An 18,805-nucleotide genomic window follows, 5' to 3' on the forward strand; every position below is an offset into this window, starting at 1 on the left:
TGTGTCTTTCTAGTTCCATATATAATATAAAAGCTGAGTTTAGCTTTAGCTTATTTTGTCTAAAGGATTATAAACCAACAAGGAACTAGTAAAGAAAACAGCTAAGGGAAAATGCAAAGCAAGGTCACATTATTTAAATCAAAGTGTCTTCTATACTGATGTTGCTGGTGTGGATCAATCAGCCCTGGTCAGCTGCCTCCAACCTGCAGGACAGCAGGTGGAAAAGGGATGCTCCTGGTTCCCTCCTGAGCAGAAGCGCACAGCAGGTTTTTGACTGCAGCCTGAGGAAACCTTTAAGAATGGGCCACCAGCACTGGCAGAAAAGGGCAGGTTTACAATGTAGCTGTCCCCCCAGCTGGCCTGGCTATCTTGGGCTTTGGACTGAGAAGCTGATCATTTGGGTTTCTTCTGCTCTGAAGAACAGATTTTAGGGTATATTCGCAATAGATGCTCTGAAATTCCCAGTAGCAAAGCAAGAAGTATTGTGGGTTTGTTTTCTAAGAACTGCTGGGTCAAAACTGCCTGCTTCAATTATGAAGCTCTCAAGCCACCAAGAAAGAAAGTTTCTATGCTGTTCAGTGGAGCAAGGCTTGATTGCTTAGCTTGTGCCATGAAACATTACTGGAGTAGTAATTATAGTAATATTGGAAATGCCACTTTTTTTTCTTGGAGTCCTAATATAGCTTAATATGTTGTGTTATAATTGATCTTGCTGGTGTTTTGCCACTATTTCTAGTATTCTCTAAGCGAGAATAGTAGAATAGAGTGCCTAGTAGGCCTCTGAGGGAGAAAGAATGCATGGGAGTAACAATCTACTTAGTTTAGGTCAGAAGCTACAAATGAAATTGATTTGCCTTCTACAGGAGAACGGGAGGGAATGAGAGAGTGAAAATCAGGAAGCCCAAGAAGTCGCCCTCTCCTCTTTTTCCTTTTTAAGTGTTCTGAAAGGATGATCTTGGCATTTTTACTGGTCTGTTTTAGGGTATATCACACTCATTTAAGAGGATGTTTTGTTCCAACTGACATGTCTCTTTGCCTTTTTCACCACAGCTTCCAGAAAGTTGAGCACCTTTGTGTGTCTTTAATCTCTCAGTGAATGACTTGCATTGTAGCCAGGCAAATCAAGGTTTGGTCTCTTAAGGAGCCCACATAACCAGGCATTTTAACACTGTCTGAAGCCCAATAAATTTAGGAGTTATATTAAGCCCACCTTACTTTTAAGCCCATTTTACTATTAAGATGGTGAATTATTTTGGGAGGTGAATAAATGTTGGTGGTATCCCATGGGGTACAACTCTTGTTTGTGCTAGTGCATTTACCCCTGATAGCCCTTTTTGTAAATGAGTTTGGTTACTTGGATACTGTATCAAGAATCAGAGAGTAATAGAGAGCTAGTGTTGGAGAAGAACTGGAAGTCACGGGGGAAGAAAGGCTCAAATGCCACAGTTTCACTTGTGGAAAAATCTCCTTGAAGCCATAGATACTGTGGGTAAGGCTGGAGGGACAGACCCTCACTTGTCTCCCAGGCCAGATGCCAGCAATGCAGCAAAGAGAAAGTTCAGATTTCTGCCGGAGCTGGGTTTTAGTGTCTGAGTTTGCACAATCCCCCGGTCAGAGAACACTACATTGCTGCTCCCCAAGTCAGTTTATGCTGAGGAAAAAATGTTGTTACCAATTGACAGGTTTTCAGATAAATGCAGATTGTCACTGAGTGCCAAGAGGTTGTAATGTGCTGTTTTCTGTATGCCAGTCACTCCCCACCATCCCCGCGGGGGTCTGAGCGATGACCGAGGAATATGCGCTCAGCATTTGAAATTAATTCAGTCCTGTGGTTAAACCTCTCTGTTACTCAGCAGTTATGTTCCCTTTGGAGCTATTAGCTTTTATTCTTCATCCTTCCATTTCTTTTTTTGCATGCCAGAGGTGAATTGCACCCACTCTGTTTAGACATCCCCAGTTTGATGGGAGAAAGACAGAATACAGTCTGGCTTGCATGGCTTTTACATCGCTGGGCAGATGGAGTAGGGCAGTGTCCTCTGTGTTTGTAAAGTACATTATGGGTGCTTAGTAAGAAGTGGGGCTTCCCATAGTGAAATTCCTGGCCATGTAGATTGCAGCTTACCAAGGTTTTTCTCCTGAATCATTTATGCCTTTCTGAATTAATTTCTTATGAGTGTCTACTTTTGGGTTCATGTTGACCTTCAGATTTAATAACAAGCCAAGTCCGACAAGGTAGCTGAGCTTGCTGTTTTGTACAGGTCCTGCCCCCTGCAATTCAAAACAGAGCTTTTAGGTTCCAGTCAAAAACTGATTGCTTTCCTTTGCTGAGCTCTCTGGAAATTGGTGCTATTAGCTGTCTTACAACAGTGTTAGTAAATCTTGCAGGACCAGGGAAAACTCCAGGTCCCATCAGAGATGGATGGTACAACTAAGGGTTTGTTGAGGGTTTTGCCATATATATGGGACACCATAGTTTAACTTTATTTGCTTTACATTTGACGATCTAAAATAATGTTTCACATCACAGCCTGCTTTTCTGGAACGCTGCTATAGTGAAACAGCCTTTTATGTGCACTAGAGGTGTTTCTGAGAACACAAAAGCAGCAGTTGGGCTCTTGATTCCCCAAGTAGAAAGTCAGGCAAAACACCTCTTTCTTCAGAGATCAGATCACAGAGCTTCAAGATAATTCCTGTTTGTAATTTCCCATCATCTTCAATATAGAAGCTGCAGCACTTGTGAGAAGCCTCTGCTTTAAGGGAATGTTGGAATGGTTTTTCTGTGCCAACAAACAAATAAGATTCTAAAACAAAGTGGTTTAAAAGACTTCCTGAAGTTGAAGGAGCTGGGGTTGTGTATAGTATACAGAGGTTGACTAGTGGCTTAACAGGTAAATCTTCAATAGAAACACTGTTAATTGAATTAAAACTTGTATGTATATAAGGAAGCTGTGAATGCTCCATCCCTGGTGGTGTTCAAGGCCAGGTTGGACAGAGCCTTGGGCTACATGGTTTAGTGGGAGGTGTCCCTGCCCAAGGCAGGGGGGGTGGAACTAGATGATCTTAAGGTCCTTTCCAACCCTAACTGTTCTATGATTCTATTTTATTATTAGAAGCCTTTACAGCTCCACTGTTCAAGCTGAAATACTCATGGATGGCAATGACTGAGGAAAAAAAATCTTAGCCTTGGTTTTGTTAGTTTTTTACATATCAGTAAAGATACACAAAATACGTCAAGAGATGTGCCCATATATGAGCTTGTTTACTAATTTATATGGGGAGGTAAGGCAGCAGAGCTGGAAAAAGCAGCAAGAACTCAGAGAGCAGAAGCCGAGGCAAGGAATTACATTAACCACTGTGTATCAGTTTTATCAGTGAGTTATTTGTGTACTGGATTGTATCTGCATTGGTTTTGGTTATGGTTAATTTTTAACCAAGTTACAGTAACAAATCCTGGATGAATTAATGCATAAATATAAATCTTTAATAGTAAAGATTTAAAGTAAAATCTCCCTGAAAACACATTTTGCTTACTGAGGAACAAGAGGGAGGTTCAGGCACCTTTATCCTGTTGAGGTGGACTAGAGTGTTAACAGCTGGGTTTCTGCTACCTGTTTTCTCTTGTGCCTGCAAGTTTCCAAAAGGCCAAGCCAATATTTGCAGGTCAGCTGGCCAGATGTGTGAAAGCTGCACAGTAGCCTAGATGAAGTCACCTGTAGGTTGCATCTACTTTAGCAAGTAGCATATAGCAATAGATTATTCAAGGGAAACTGCTGGCGCTGAAGACAGGTTGTGTACCTCATTTAAGGAAGTTGGTTTTACTTTCAACTAGCCCTTAGTGCTGTGAACAAATGCCTGTTTGCAGTGAAATGCATCACAAAGTGAAGGCTTAGTTCTATTTAAATGGACATTGTGGAGCTGTTCAGGCACTTTGAGACAGCTGCACAATGCTGTCACACAAGATGTGGGTTGGGAGATTCCACTGTCAAACATACTCCTGATCCAAATTAAAATAGTGTAGTCATACCTATATAATACTTGAGAATCCAGTTAGAGAAGCTGGACAAACAGCATGTATGCAGCTTTCCAGTAGATTCAAGGAATGGGGGTCCATCGGAGAGGTTTTGTTTTGGCTTTTGGCTACTGTTTTGTGAGGATTTCAGGCTGAAGAGGTTGTCCAGAGTTTCTGTGAGCTAGACTTCTGCCTGCCATTAACTGAAGCAGTGTGAAGAGAGAGCAAACAAAAACTTCAACTTGGCTGGATGTCTGGAAGCTTCTTCCCAACTCAAAAGTTGATAGCTTTGGACATGTGAATGCTTCTCTTTGTGCCTTTACAGCATCATTACTGTAATCAAAAACATATGTTTTTTTCCAGGGGGAACCTTTGATATGCAGTAACGAAACAGGATGTTCAGGTACAGATATCTTGTGAAATTGCAGGTTTGGGGAGAAGAGACTACTTGCGTGTAGTTACACAGGCACACTCCCAGCTACTGAAAGTGGTACAGCTGAGCTAAACTAAACAGCCCCTTTTATTTTTCAGTCAAACATGTTTATTTCAAGGAGCTGTGTAACCAAGTATCTTAATTTTATTAGGTCTTAGCATTTGCCTCTACATTTACTGGACCATTGGTCTGCTGCTATAGTACCAATGAGGTGAGCTCACTGCAGGTGTTGTCATGGAAATTTGGATGGTTAACACTAAATGTTTCGTGCTTGTTTTATTCCTTTAGATGTTTTTATAGCTTACAGTTTCCTCAGGTGCAAGCCATGGAAAAGGAGATTTGTAGAAGTGCTTTGGAGTTTTAGATAATTATGTACAAGAGGCGTGTCTTTAAAACTCTGATCGTAGTTGTCTAGAACCTGAACCAAAAATGTGTGTTGGAATTTCAGATTTTGGCTGAGTCCCACTTGGATCTGTAGGATTTAGCTTCTCTGGAAGCAATTGCCATTTCCATGTGATATGCAGTTATTGGAGGCTGACTTTTGTACACTTAAGAAAAATGTTCTTTTATATGGTAACACAGTTTATGGAGCTGATGCTATGTGTTATTTATGAAGTGCATAATTATACACAAAAATATTTATTGTAGGTTGTTATAATTGTTACAGTTCAGGCAGTACTCTTTTTTTGCTTCTAAAGATTTGATAATGCTTTCATGTATGTTTAAAAAACAACACCAAGAGGCCCAGTCCACTTGTCTGTTAGGTGTGGCTGAAATATCAGAAGTCCTTAGTGCTGACAGAGTCTGTTGGAGGGGATAGAAGTTGGCATTGAAAGGAGTCTTGCCTCAAAATCTTTTTTTCCTTCCTTTCTCCCTGCTTCCCTTCAGCTAGTCTGTGTGCTGCATAGAGCGCATCCTTGTATCTCCCCCCAGCTCTTGTGGAGATGCTGTAAGTCTGTGACATCTGTGCTTTAGAAATGTTATACACTCACCACACCCTTTTAGGCTTCCTCAGCAAGTAAGTGTTTAAATATAGAGTACTTTGGAAATATTGTGAAGGTCAGGATTCAGTTACTCTGAAAGGGGTGTGACAGCGTAGTGTCCAGCTTAGCTGCAGTTCAGTATTTGGTGCTTGTCTGTCTGATTTACCATTTTTTAAAGGAACTCAGCCTTAAACTGAGGGAGAAAGTGAAACAACAAAAAGGAATAGTGGAAAACTTACTGTTGGAAGAGACAGGGTAGGCTTAAAATAGCAATTTCATAAGAGAACAGATTCTGAATTTTTTTTTTGTGGATATTGTTGTAAGTTGTGGCCAAATAAAGTACATTGTGGATCAAATTTGGTATTTATTAAGTGGTAATACAAATGTATGGTAGGAGCTCCAGAAACGCACATGATCTTGAGAATATCTTCCATTTTCAATCAGTCTGGCACTGTCTTCCATGCTGTGGTTTTACTTTTTTTCTCCCCTTTTCTCCTGTATTGCTTTCTTACATAGGAATGAAAAGAATTTTAAGACTGAGACTCAAATTAATGAAGTTCTCTGAAGTTCACCTCTTGTTCATCAACTACATCATTAGTATTTCCAAACTCCTTTCAGGCATTATGTAGGACTTTGATACTGGTTGCTGTTACTGTATTTATTTAAATGAACCAGATTATGCAGGTAAATGATCTGATTGCAGCTTTAGAGAAATGTTAGTAAGATTGTAGTATGGCTAATGGAGAAGGTACAGAAGGATGAATTTCAGCTGTTACTCTTTAGTTACTAAGGTTTTCCTAGATACGTACTGCTTCTGAGACCAAGTAGCAGCACCTTCACAGGCCAGGTAATAGTGCTGAACTGAGCTATGACTGAGATGTTGGCTATATGCTGAACTGAGATGACCGAAACAGTTGTTGGTGCAGGCTGCAGATCTAGAGATCTACCACTGTGGGTTTGTAGTGAATTTGGCATGGGACATAAACATCAGAATTCTTGTCAGCAGGGAGAACTGTCATGGCATTTTTATCATTTGGAGGCATTGCTAAAACTTCTCTTCTGGCTTCTTGTTCTTAGGTATTTCTGGGGTGACTTAGCTCTGGGATGACTTTCAGGAGTGATCCCATAGCTCCATTTGTCTTGATGATGCCTTTTATCAATGTTGTGACAACTCTTCTCCATTCAGGCCTTAAAAGAATGTGCAGTTTTATCTAAAAAGGATATTGACATCTTGGGGTTTATGTTGGGACATGCAAATTCACTATTGACTGTCAACACAAGGAGCATGCTTGGGTGCCCTGTAACAGTTAAAATGATAAGAGAACAACCAGTGAAGGTGCCAACATTCAAATGAAGAAATGAAATCTGGTTAAAATGACCAAAATCATGGACAAGTGCAGTTGTGCTGCATAGGATGGTATTGCAGGACTGCCAGACATAGGGTAGGTAGTCTGTAACCCTGCGCTGCAGCTGATGCATTCCTACCATCCATGATGGCCTTTGCAGTGAAATGCAGTCCTGCAGGCAGTCTGTTAAGTGAACAGCACATTTTTCACACTGGTTGTCTTCTTTGAATACATTGTTAAATAACTTCTTAAGATTTCTACTATCCCATTGGTTTTCCTTTCTCTCCTCAGTTTTCTAGCATGTTTATGTACTTAGTGCAGACATTCTGGGTCTCTTACAGTGACTTTCAGAGGCACCTGATGTAAAGACTTATGGAACAACCATTCTACAAAAGCATTTTTCCCAAGCTGTTTCTTTTTTCTCACGAGATTTTTGTCTAATCTGGATCTGAGATGAAGAATAGAATACAGAGAACTTGAACTTCTTACCTACTGTAAAATTTTAAGAGGTTTGTCTTTTAACAGAAGGGAAGTAGAGTCTTGTTTGTCTATCATCAGCAGAAACTGGGAGGACTGGCTTTTTAGGACAATGATCCTTGACTCTTTGCAGTCCTTTCCTCCCTCTGGAGGAAGAATTGGTAGTTTCCCTAATGTGATCTGGCTGTATCTTAATAGAGGGGACCTTGAATAAACAGATTGCCCTTTCCTTTTCTGCCCAAAACCATTGCATTGATAGCTTCCAGTAAACGCAACATAACCTAAGGAAAGCAATGTGTTTTCCACTGTCCTCAATAACAATTTAGCAACTATTTCCAAGAGAGTTAAAATGTGACCTATCCGATTGTAGCTGAATCTCTTCACATAAAGCTGAATAGTTTTAATTCAAATTACATGATGAGTGTTTTAGTGTAAATAGTCCTTAGGAATCATAGGAGGTCAGTAAGCTTTCTGTGAGTTGTTTGTTTCAAAATACAGTTTGATTCTGTAGGTTAACAATTTCCTTATATGCTTCCTATGTAATAAAGGTCTTGCTAACAGTCTGAGAGCTCTTTAGATGTATTGTTCTTCTTCCATTTTATTGAATGCATAGTACATTAAGGATGCCTAATGTACAGTAGCATTAAACTTCAACTTTATAAAACTTTAACCTATGTCAGTACCATAAAAGTTGTAGATGTTCTTAAGATGACTATTCATGTAGGAATCAAAGGCTGGCAAACACCTTATGTTCAAAGGAAGTTAATTTTCAGAAATACATACATTGTTATTCTGTGTGTTTTACAAGGTATTTTAGGGAAAAAAAAAACAAACCCAAACAAACTAGTATCAACTACACTTGTGAATTTCATGAAGTAGGTAGTTGACAAGTTTGAAAATCCCGTTAGACCTTTTGATGTTAGAGCATCACTAGAAGTCATAACTTAGAAAAAACCCACCATAAATCAAAAAGTCCCTAGACATGAGAAACCATTTGCTTTACATCCAAAAGGACTAAAACTGGTGAACTAAATAACTGCTTTTTTTAAGTGGAAGTCTGTGTAGTTTTCATGTGATGTTTAACCATAACTTTCCCATCCTGTTCTTCTGTGAGCTGACCTGTGGCAGCTGAAATCTACTGCTACACAACAAAGCAGCAAATATGTGCTTATCTGTGAGCAAATCAGTTCACTGGCATTTGATACCAGTCAGGCAGAATTCTGGAAAAGTCTTGTCAGCTTCTACACTCCAGTTCCATTGGGGCCTTTATGAGTTTAATGTTCCAGACAGAGTCTTCCCATGAAAAACTTCTGTCCCCCTGCCTCCTCCCAGCAGTTCTAGGGAGAAGGACTCTTTCCTCTGGAAGTTTTACTGAGTTGTCAGAGTAAAAGAGATGGTGTTTTACTCTATTGCAGGTAGAGCTAACTTATGTGTCATGTCAAGCGAAAGCATTCGTAGGATAATCCTACTTATCCCCTGTGTAAACCTCAGAATATATTTTGAGAGGAGGGGGATTTTGACACGCATGTGGATCAGCAGTCCAAGAAGGTTCTATCAGAAATAACTTCAGTTGTAACAAGGACCCAAATTGCAAATGGAGTTTCCCTCCCTTCTTGTTTGCAGTTGGATATTGCTAACAGGACAGAGCAATTTCAGGCTTTGTATCATTTGGAAAGAAATTGCATTCGCTTCTGTCTGTTTTGTAGCCCCTCTTTTGCCAGTTGTACCAATTTTGGTAACTGTGACAGAAGCCTGAGAGCAAAGGAGGCTGGGAGAGAGCCTGTCTCCTGTTGTACAAGTGGAATTTAATCTGATAAATAACTTTTTTTTTTTTTTTCCCAAAATGTTCTGGGTAACTCATTTCCTGTTTTAAATCCTGTTACTGCCTGTCAATTAAAAAAACCTCCAAACTACGAAGAACCTCCCCCCCAGAAAAAACAAAACATAACCCACCAAGAAAAAACTCCTTGTCCCAAAAACTTTCAAATGTCATTGGTGTATTTTTATAACTAAGAATAGGCTTCCTTCTGTTTCCCACCCCATAGCTTCCAACTCAGCCCCTAGGCCTGTCTCAACCCCGTGGAAGGAGCTGAATTCTACTCCCACACCCTTAAAAAAGGATTTAATCTCTGTTGATAATGCATGAGCACAGAGGTTTCTAGCTATTACTTTACAACAGGTATTACCTCCTTGTAAAATGTGAGCCAGGAATCCTGCAGGTTTGACCAACTTTGAAGACGTTAATGTCTTCAGGTGCTGTTTTCATTTGTGAAATTATGTGAAAAGAAAACTGAAACTAAAGATGGAGAATATAACACTATGAAGATGTTAATGGGCTATTTGAAATATCTGATGACTTGCTTTGTTTCACAGTTCAGTTTATGGTACTGAATGGAGGAACTGATGAAACAGGACAAGATAAAAAGAGTTTGTATTGTAAAGACAGAAGGGGGCTGGAGAAAATGAGTTAGCAAATGCCATGTGATAAATCTTCCAGGTATGGGGCGGAGTATACAAATAGGCTTCCCAAAAGTAGATTTTGTAGGAATACCACCTTCAGAGCCAGTCAGGTGATGTTGTATTTGGAGGTACACTGAAAGCCCATGGAGGCCTTCCATCAGCTGCAGTTTAGTTTTGGTTCATTCATTTTCATGGGGAGATGTCCAAAAGTAAGCAGCAGTCTGGGACATGGTGGTTTATTTACAGGAAGTAGTCAGGTTTTGTTGTATTTTGGGTTTCAAGGAAGGTATGTCTTGAGAGCATGAGAAAGAAAACCTTAAAGTGTATCAGCAGCGTGGTGTATTTCAAGGAGGAAGTACCACCACAAAATAGAGCAGTCCAGCTTCACGAGAACACTGAGTACAATTATGTTCTATTTCTGAGCTTGTTTACAATAATCTATAAACAGATTCTGCAAATATTGTTCTTTCAGAAAGAAAAGAAAAACTTTTTGTGCAACTTCAAATTGCTTGGAGTGCTCTCCAACTCACATGACTTGCAAAAAGTGTAACCCTTTCCATCTGGCTGAGGAGTCATGAAGAAGGTTCTTGAGCTGAGATTTGTCTGTAATACTAAAAGGAATGTGATACTGTGAAAGTTACAAACAGTACTCACAGAATCAATCTGCGTTACTTAGCAATCTTCTGGAAGCAGCACCTGACTGCCTGATGTCTGTAGGAAGTCTAGTCACCTTTATGGCTTTTTATGATGATGTGTAAACTGTAAGAGTACGTGTTGGCTACATGGAGCTCTTCTTGGTGCTTACTATGTCAGAGTCATCTCAGAGGACATGAATGGCACTCATCTACCATGCTCAAAGTCAAAAGAACTGGATTTAAACACATGACTCTTTTCTCACTTTGGATTTTAGTGCAGTTTTGTTCATCAGCTTCTTATATACATACCTACAAAACTTGAGTCTCAGCCCCATCACCTTTGCTTATCCCATTCTCTGTATAACACCTGTTTAAACCTAACCAAGTAAACTGCTCCTGCATGTAGACACATGTATAATTTTTTTCCTTTCATAGGTCCGTGGTGATATTATTCAGGGTTTGAGCTTTTCCGTATCAAAGTTGGAATGACATCCCTGCCTTGCCTTTGCAGGTCTGGTTTCAGGGTCTTTCCCGAGCAGCACACCTGTGGTGTGGTTAGCCTGGTTGGCTGCTAGCCTGGCTGCCTTTCCCAGCCCTGTGATTGTGTTCTGACTTGTTCTCCTTTCTCCAAAGATCCACAGGTTCCCTGGTTAAATGAGGCACCTAGTGCATTTTAAGTACTATAGAGAGAAATCAGTTAGACCAACATGCATGAGTGGTGAAGCTGCAGAGAGTGCCACAGTTCATAGCTGTTTTATGAGTAGTGAGGATACAACAGCAAAGTTTTGGATCATTTGTGTTGAGGTGTGAAATGATGGAGCAAAGGCGAACTGTCTCCCCATCCAACCATTGATCTTAAATACTTAAGGAAGTGTTGGTATTATTCTCACTTTTGCTTTATCCATGGTGTATTTGTTATGCACAGAAAAACTGATGAGAGTTTACTACGGATGGTCATAATCCAGGAACTGAAGGAACTATAACCTTTCTGCCTTTGGATTAAATCTGGTTTGAAAGTGGCTTTGCGGGAGGAATAAAAGTCAACAAATAGCAAAGGAAGAAAGCTAATAATTAAAGCACATCATGGAACTGCTCATTAGGAGTGTAAAGGGGTGAAACTTTGGACAATGAGAATTGAGGTTAATGGCTGGGAAAAGTCTGGAAGGTGTAGGAGGCTGTAGAGCAGTCTTTAAGCAAGACAATAGAAGAAGAAAAACCTGTGAGGACTGTTGAGATAAGACATGAGTATAAAAGGTCTTTCACTAAACTGTAAATGTAAAAGTTTGTAATTCTTTTCTACCTTGAATTTTGACTAATGCCAAGGAAGAGGGAAATTCTGTCACCTTTGGAACTTGTTTTTTTTTTTTTTTTTTCTTCAGTAGAAAAGCGAAGGAATAAAGACTGTGGGTTTGTGCTGGAAGCTTTTAGTCCATTCTTTGTTTAAACTAGTAGGCAAAATTCAGTCTCAGATGATAGTGTCTTACTTTTCTTTTTCTGGCAGCTGTAGGTTTCCCATAGGGCGGAGGAGGTTCTGGGGTCCCCATTGTTGGAGTTACTTAGAACTCAGCTGGATGTGACCCCCAGTGTCTTGTCTAAGTTTGAAGTTGGATCTAACTTGAGAGTTTGTCTTGCTTTATGTGGGGGGCTGCACCCTCAGATGTTACACCCAAATTCAATTATTCTGTGATACTGAAAAGAGAAATTGTGCAGCATCTTGATTTAAAAAAAAAAAAAAAAATCCCAGAGAAGTCTGTAAATTAAAATGGTTTAGATCTAAAAATGCCAAACTTTAAATCCATTTAGTGACTGAAACTATTCAGAAAACTCGGTTAACCACTAGTGTGAGTTTAAGAAGTGATAAAGACATGAAGCACTGATCTGTTTTATTACTGCACAGCTGTTTTGCTAGAAGAGTGCTGACAAAAGATCAACTACTTTTTAGTACATATCAAGCTACTGAAATCAAAGATTTTCTGCAGTCTTTTAAAAATGCAAATGAACACCTTGCTGTCTCATCTTTTTATAAATGTTTTATATGTCTCAAAAATTATTTTCCTTTCTTCTGTTCCACTACTTTTACGAAGTATTCCATGATTATAAATGCCTTATGGATGACAAAAGTACTGCTGACTGTCCTGTTAGAACTAGATGTCTTCTCCCAAGACACATAGTTGTAGACCCTGTTTTTCCTGTAGCAGCACTCTCTAGTAAAATAGAGAAGGAAAGGTGTATTAACAGCAAACATCATGTTAGACCCCTTGACATATTTTATTGAGCCTGCTATGGTCAGGAAAAAAGGCAGGTAAAACCACTTAAAAATAATTCAGATGTCTTCTCATTCTTGAGTACGCAGGCAAAACTCAATCAAAACATCTATTTGCTTCAAGAGCTTTGTGAAAGATTTTTAAGGCTCTGTTCTTCTGAGGCCTTCTGAGGTTCAGCTCAAGATCTGACCCTAATGGTTTTCAGTCTCCCAAAAATTTATGGAGTTTATTGTGTAAGACCAGTTCCTGATAACACAGATCTGTTTTATGTTGAAAAAAGCCACCTGCTCCTTTAAAATAGTTTAGTCTGTGCTTGAGACCTTCACTTCCTTATGGAGAGACTGGTAGGTATAAATGGGTAGGTTTATACTGTAGGTATAAACCCTGCATAGCATCTAATGTTTGTTTGGGTTTTTTTTCCCCCAGCCCTGGCCAGTTGATATGTTAACAGTTCCTTTTCTGTGGCATGCTTTGCTTTGTTATCTAGTGTGTATTAAAGAAACAGAGAATCATGTTTTTTTTAGTCTGCCCTTATTTAACAAAAGGCAGCTGTTGCGATTAGCTGTTACTGGGCTTTTTTCGTTAGAATAGTTTCTCACTCTTTCTCAAACACACTGAGAGGCTAAAGGCATTGACATCTTACTATATGCTTATATGTATACTTTCAGGGTGACTTCTGGTTTCATGTAACTGTTTCTGTGAAGGGAAAGAGCTATTCTTTCTTCTTCAGGTCATGCAAGTCTGTGCGTGTTTAAAAATTACTGCTTTCTCTCATGATTTGGTGCATGGCATAGAAGCTTGTAGCAGACTAATGTGAATTAGAAAGTTCTAGATATTGGTTTCTGTTTTGCTTGATTACCCAAGAATCAAGTCACAAGAATACTCAGCATTTCATTTCCCTGCTTTGTCTCTGAAAAATAAACATTCTCATTGTATCAGAAATAACATGGTATACTTAAAAAAAAAATCACAGCAGTCCAGTGTTAGTTTTAAGGGTTATAGAGACATCTTTTTCTGTATCTAATTCAGACACTCTAAATGCAAAAATGTTTCCTAATATATTTCAGTTGTGTCTTCTGTTCACCAGTCCTCTTGGGCCCAAACTGAGTGATGAGAAGGTAATGTTCTGTGTTTAGTAAAGTTTCATTGTTGCTTACACTGTTGTTCTATACTTAGTTTTGTGGGCTTAGAGGAATAATTTTAGGTCGTCAGCAGTTGTTTTTCTGATTACAGAAATAATCTTTATCCACTAATTACATATTTATACTGAGAAACAAGTCTGAAAACAGTTAAGAATAGAAGTAGGAGAGAAAAGAGAATTTGTGTGGCAGGAAGAAATTGTACACATGTGCAGCAGTCCTCCCCCACTGTCTTAGCGCGTTCAGATTGGTAGACACCAACCTCCTGTATGTCTGTACAGAAGATGTTAGTGTCTAAGTCACCAGGCTGAGATGGGATGAGGCCTCTGGAGGTCACCTCATTCAGCCTCCTGCTCAAAGCAGAGTAACCTAGAGCAGATTGCTCAGGGTCATTTCCAGTGAGAGTCTGCATACCTACAAGGATGGAGACTGCAACCTCTGGATAACGTGTACCAGCACGTGGCCACCCTTACAATAAAAAAAGACTTTCTTATGGTCAGGAAGAACCCCACAACCATTAATTTAATTCAGGAGTAACTTGATCCTTGCTCCTTCTTGATACAAATTGAAGAGCCATAAAACCTGATTCAGTTTACATCTTAATTAATTCCTGGAGGTTTGCAGAGATGTGATTACTGTTTGCCCAGTGGCATGCTGCTTAACCTGGAAAAATTCCAGCTGCGGTTAATAAACATTTGCCAGGATACAGCCTACATTGTTTATATTAATAATTTGACAGAATTATAAAATATTTATGTATTTATTTACATTTCACAGGTGTCTTTTTTATGTCTCACCCTCTTTATTTAAACTAATGTTTACTTGATCTTCATGTACTCAGCATCCAGATTTGCTGAGAGCGCCAGATTCAGAGGATGCAGAGGAGCCTCTGGATTCTTAGTTTCTAGATACTTGCATAAAAGACCTGAAAAGGTACAGCTAAATTAAAAAAGCACAGATCTTGATCAGGCCAAGAACAGTTCCAGGGAAATATCTATCTCATTCATTGTAGCTTTTTTATACTAATGAAGAGAGATTGAGTTTAACATGGGTAAGGGTCACAGGAAGTGAGGTGGTGATTTGCTGCTTCTGCTGTAGCAGTACTGCGTCAATTGCCTAATCAGAAGTAATAAAATTATATTAACAGGCTGTGGGGTTTGGTTGTTCTAGGGGGGTTTTGTTGGTTTTTGTTTTAGACTAATGAGCAGGAACAGAGGAGGCAGTGTTTTTCAGTACATGTAGCACGGAAGCCAGCTGTTACTTACAAATGACATAATTCAAGCCTTAGCATATGTGAAAATAAATAATTAAATACTCCCTTTGGTTTTCATCAACAGGCCTCTTAGGTCTTCTGTCGTGGTTTAAGCCCAGGCCGTAAATTAGAACCACGCAGTTTCTACTCCCGCCCCCCCGCCCAGAGGGATGGGGAGGAGAATCGAAAGAATGTAACTCCCACAGGTTGAGATAAAAACAGTCCAGTAACTAAGGTATAACACAAATCACTACTGCTACCACCAATAATAATAATGATAAGAGAAATAACAAGGGAAGAGAATACGATACCGCCCGCTTCCCAGTAACTCCCAGTTACATCCCTGGGCATGACGTGCTGTGGTGTGGAATACCTCTTTGGCTAGTTCGGGTCAGGTGTCCTGTCCCTGCTTCCTCCCGGCTTCTCCTCCTCCCTGGCAGAGCATGAGACTCACAAAGTCCTTGGTCAGGGTAAACATTCTGACCAGCAACTGAAAACATCGGCTTTATCAGTATTATTCCTAGGCCGAAAGTCAAAACCACAGCACTTCACCAGCTACTAAGAAGGAGAAAAACTGACTGCTGCTGCTGAACCCAGGACAGTCTTCTCAGACCTGAAGCATATTAACTACTGCAGTCATTCCCTGTGATGTAGTGTCTTTCTCTTACTCTCTGTATATGAAGTCTAGTCACTGCTGAATAGCAATTTTGTCAATGTCCAAGGTGTTTGATAACAAATGACATTAAAGAAATCAAATTCAATAACTACACATCTGTGATGGATCCCTAATGCCTTGTCTGGGCTCTTAGCTCAGCTATAACCCTTGCAGCAGCTGTGCTGGTGGAAACTCTATATAGTTGTCAGAATGGATTGTGCTGGGTAAGGTAGTGGCACCCTTTGTCTGGGTGAGAGGTGGTGTTCCTGGCTTTAGGAAAGTGGGTGTTTTCCAGAAAATACCTCACTCCTTTGCTGTCACCTCTGCAGCTTTGGCAAAAGCAGAGGTGGGATTGCAGGTCTCTCTGTATTCTGGGCAACTTGGAAATAAAATTGCCCATGGCTGGTGAGACAAGACACCTCCACAAGAGTAAAACATGTTTATTAGAAAATGTTAAAGCAGTTGCAGCTTGAAATATGGGTAGAAGAAAGTTTTATGTTTCACTGTCATCCTGATACATTATGCAACTAAAAATTGAGACTTTGAAGGAGTACAAGGTAGGTGAAACTGAGACGAGCCTTGAGCTCACAGTGGCTTTCTAAAAGGTTCATGACATAGCTGAGACTTCTGAAGTCATGACCCTGTTTTCTTACCTCTGTCTTTTCTGAGTGATAAGCTCATGACTCATTCCTTGCGCTCAAGGATGAAGTAATGCTTCTTGTGTCATCTGTCTTATTTTGTAATCTGTTACTTATTCTTTTGAATCCACTAGCTCTATGTGTGTGTATGCATATCTATTTATCCATATCTATACGCCTGTGCTTCGTTGTCTCAAAAAAAGTCCTACTGAGGTCTTTTTGAGCACCCAGAATATAACCATTCAGGTTTCACTGTTCAGCCTTTTTTTTTTTTCCCCCTTGGAGTCCTTTGCTGTTTCCTCCATTGGTTTATGTACATTACTGCATTATGCTTAAGCTGTGGATAACCATAGAAATGTCTGAAAAAGACAGAGGTCATGTCTCTGAAGCATTTTTTTTTTTATGTTTGGGGATACTTTTTCTCATCGAGGATGTGGTTCTTTTGGGTTTCTGTTTTAGTCTGCTGCTCCTAGACTTCTTTCTGTACTATCTGCAACCAACTACTTGTAAACAAGCAAGCTCCAACTGATGCTTGACACAGGATATTTGTTTTGTTAGGAAACTGGCACACTTAGCATGGATTTTTTTTTTTCTCAGAATAATTTGGGGAAATTAAAAATTTGGCAGAATTATCTGTTGTAAACATAGATGGTAGCCCTGCATTTGTCATTACAGAAGCAGCACAGGCCACAGAACAACCGTAATGCCCTAGGCCAGTCGAAGCAGTGGGATGTAACCACGCATCGGCCCCACAGCAGTTTAGCAGATAGCATATGCATGTTCCTGTCTTACAACCACATCAGAAACTGTGACTGTTTAATGTTACTTAATATACTTGTAATTATACCATTGGATATATTTTAACATCTGTGAGCTGCAGCAGACAGATTTGAGAGTATCATCTAGGATGGTAGAATAAAAATGAACACCTAAAATAAGGAATGTTTCTTTGAGAAACACACATATTTACAGTTTAATAAAAAAATCCCAAACACCAAACTGCAGTAACAAGGTAATATGCTATTATGACAGTGAAAGGAAATTTACAAGGGACTCAATAACATGGATGCTTGAATAAGAGAAAGAAGTGAAAAATAACAGATTGCATAACTTTCCCAAGTAATTAGTCAGTAGCTTCTCTCATGCTTTCTGAAGTACTTTTCATTTTGAGTTTGAATTTGTCACATTATACTGGTTCCTTCAGGTGCAAAAGTTTTACTGAAAACATAGTGTATTGAAGATGAAGCTCTTTTGACAAAGTGTTGGTGATAGTGAATTCCTGGCAGGGAAACAAATGAGCAATTCGTCTAGTCAGTGTTTTAACTTTTATAATGTGCATGTTGGACAAATACAAATCACTTCAACTGGTCTTTCAGAAAACAAACCCAAATTAGCCATCCCAGAAAAATAACAGCAGGAAGCATCTCTTACTATAGCGACTTGTTTGTCATAAACAACCAGATGCTAATGTTGTGTATTTTTTTCCCCTCTTCTAGGTGCCTGAGATCATAAGTTCTATTCGACAAGCTGGAAAAATTGCTCGTCAGGAAGAGTTTCAGAATAATCTCTCGGATGTCGAAGATCCTTTTGCCAAAAAGTTTGAGGTGCTGTTCTGTGGACGGGTGACAGTAGCACATAAAAATGCACCTCCAGCACTCATAGATGAATGCATTGAGAAATTTAATCGTGCAAGTTGTACAAAACAATCGGATTGCAACTCATCAACCCAACAACATGAAACTGCCAATAACTTTGGAGGCTTCTCTTTCAGCGACAAATTTCGGTCTGTTTTCCAGCCCTTGGTCAGCGAAGAAGAGGAGAAAAAGCCAATTAGAAAATCGTTTTCCCAGCCTGGGCTGCGTTCCTTTGCTTTTAAGAAGGATTTGCAAGAGGGAAGCCAAAGGAGTAGCAGCTTTGTCAGGTCGTTCGAAGAAGATGCCATTTCACTGAACCTAAAAAGTCAACTCATCTATGGACAGAGTGTTGTGCAGCCAACAGACATTGCAGAAAACCGGACAATGTTGTTTATGGTAAAGCAGCTTTTGGTGCTTTCTCATCTTGGAGTCTGGAGTGGCAAACACCAAAGCAGACATTCTGACAGATGGCTGTTACTTCTTTTAATAACTTAATTGCAGTTACCACAGCTTAACTTAAACTTGTCTATTTCTCTAGAAAGCATTGCTAGCCAGCATAAATTGTTTTACACAGTCAAAATCAGTTTATATTAAATAGTTTAAAACAGCACTGCCTGTAATATTTGGCTTCTAAAAACAGCTTTTAGAAAGCTGCAGCAAGTTAGTAGGTAGTTATACAATTGCAAAATGGTATGTACAGTTACACTAACTAGTAACAGCAGAAATAAATTTCCAGGTGAATGAGTTAACTGTAACTAGAGCAGAAGGACCAAACCGTGACTGGGGGCTGGTAGACTGGTAGACTTTATGTCCTATGATAGGTAGCGTAATTCATGGAGGTGTTCTGCTGCCAACATGCCTGTGTAATGGTGGAGTAGTG

At 39.6% G+C, this 18,805-nt stretch overlaps 1 protein-coding gene across 4 annotated transcripts in view; it reads left to right on the forward strand.

The window, feature by feature from the left end:
- Positions 1-18,805, forward strand: part of TBC1D1 (TBC1 domain family member 1) — a gene marked incomplete at its 5' end in the record, with an annotated part of 97,600 nt that overhangs the window by 25,452 nt on the left and 53,343 nt on the right. For all 4 annotated transcript variants that reach the window (XM_080622072.1, XM_080622070.1, XM_080622071.1 and 1 more), the window contains one exon: positions 17,788-18,321. In XM_080622072.1, coding sequence (XP_080478198.1) covers positions 17,788-18,321 — 534 coding nt within the window. The remainder of the gene's footprint in view (positions 1-17,787; positions 18,322-18,805) is intronic.

The sequence above is a fragment of the Psittacula echo genome (assembly GCF_963264785.1).
Source record: "Psittacula echo genome assembly, chromosome: 1".
Classification (NCBI taxonomy): Eukaryota; Metazoa; Chordata; class Aves; order Psittaciformes; family Psittacidae; genus Psittacula; species Psittacula echo.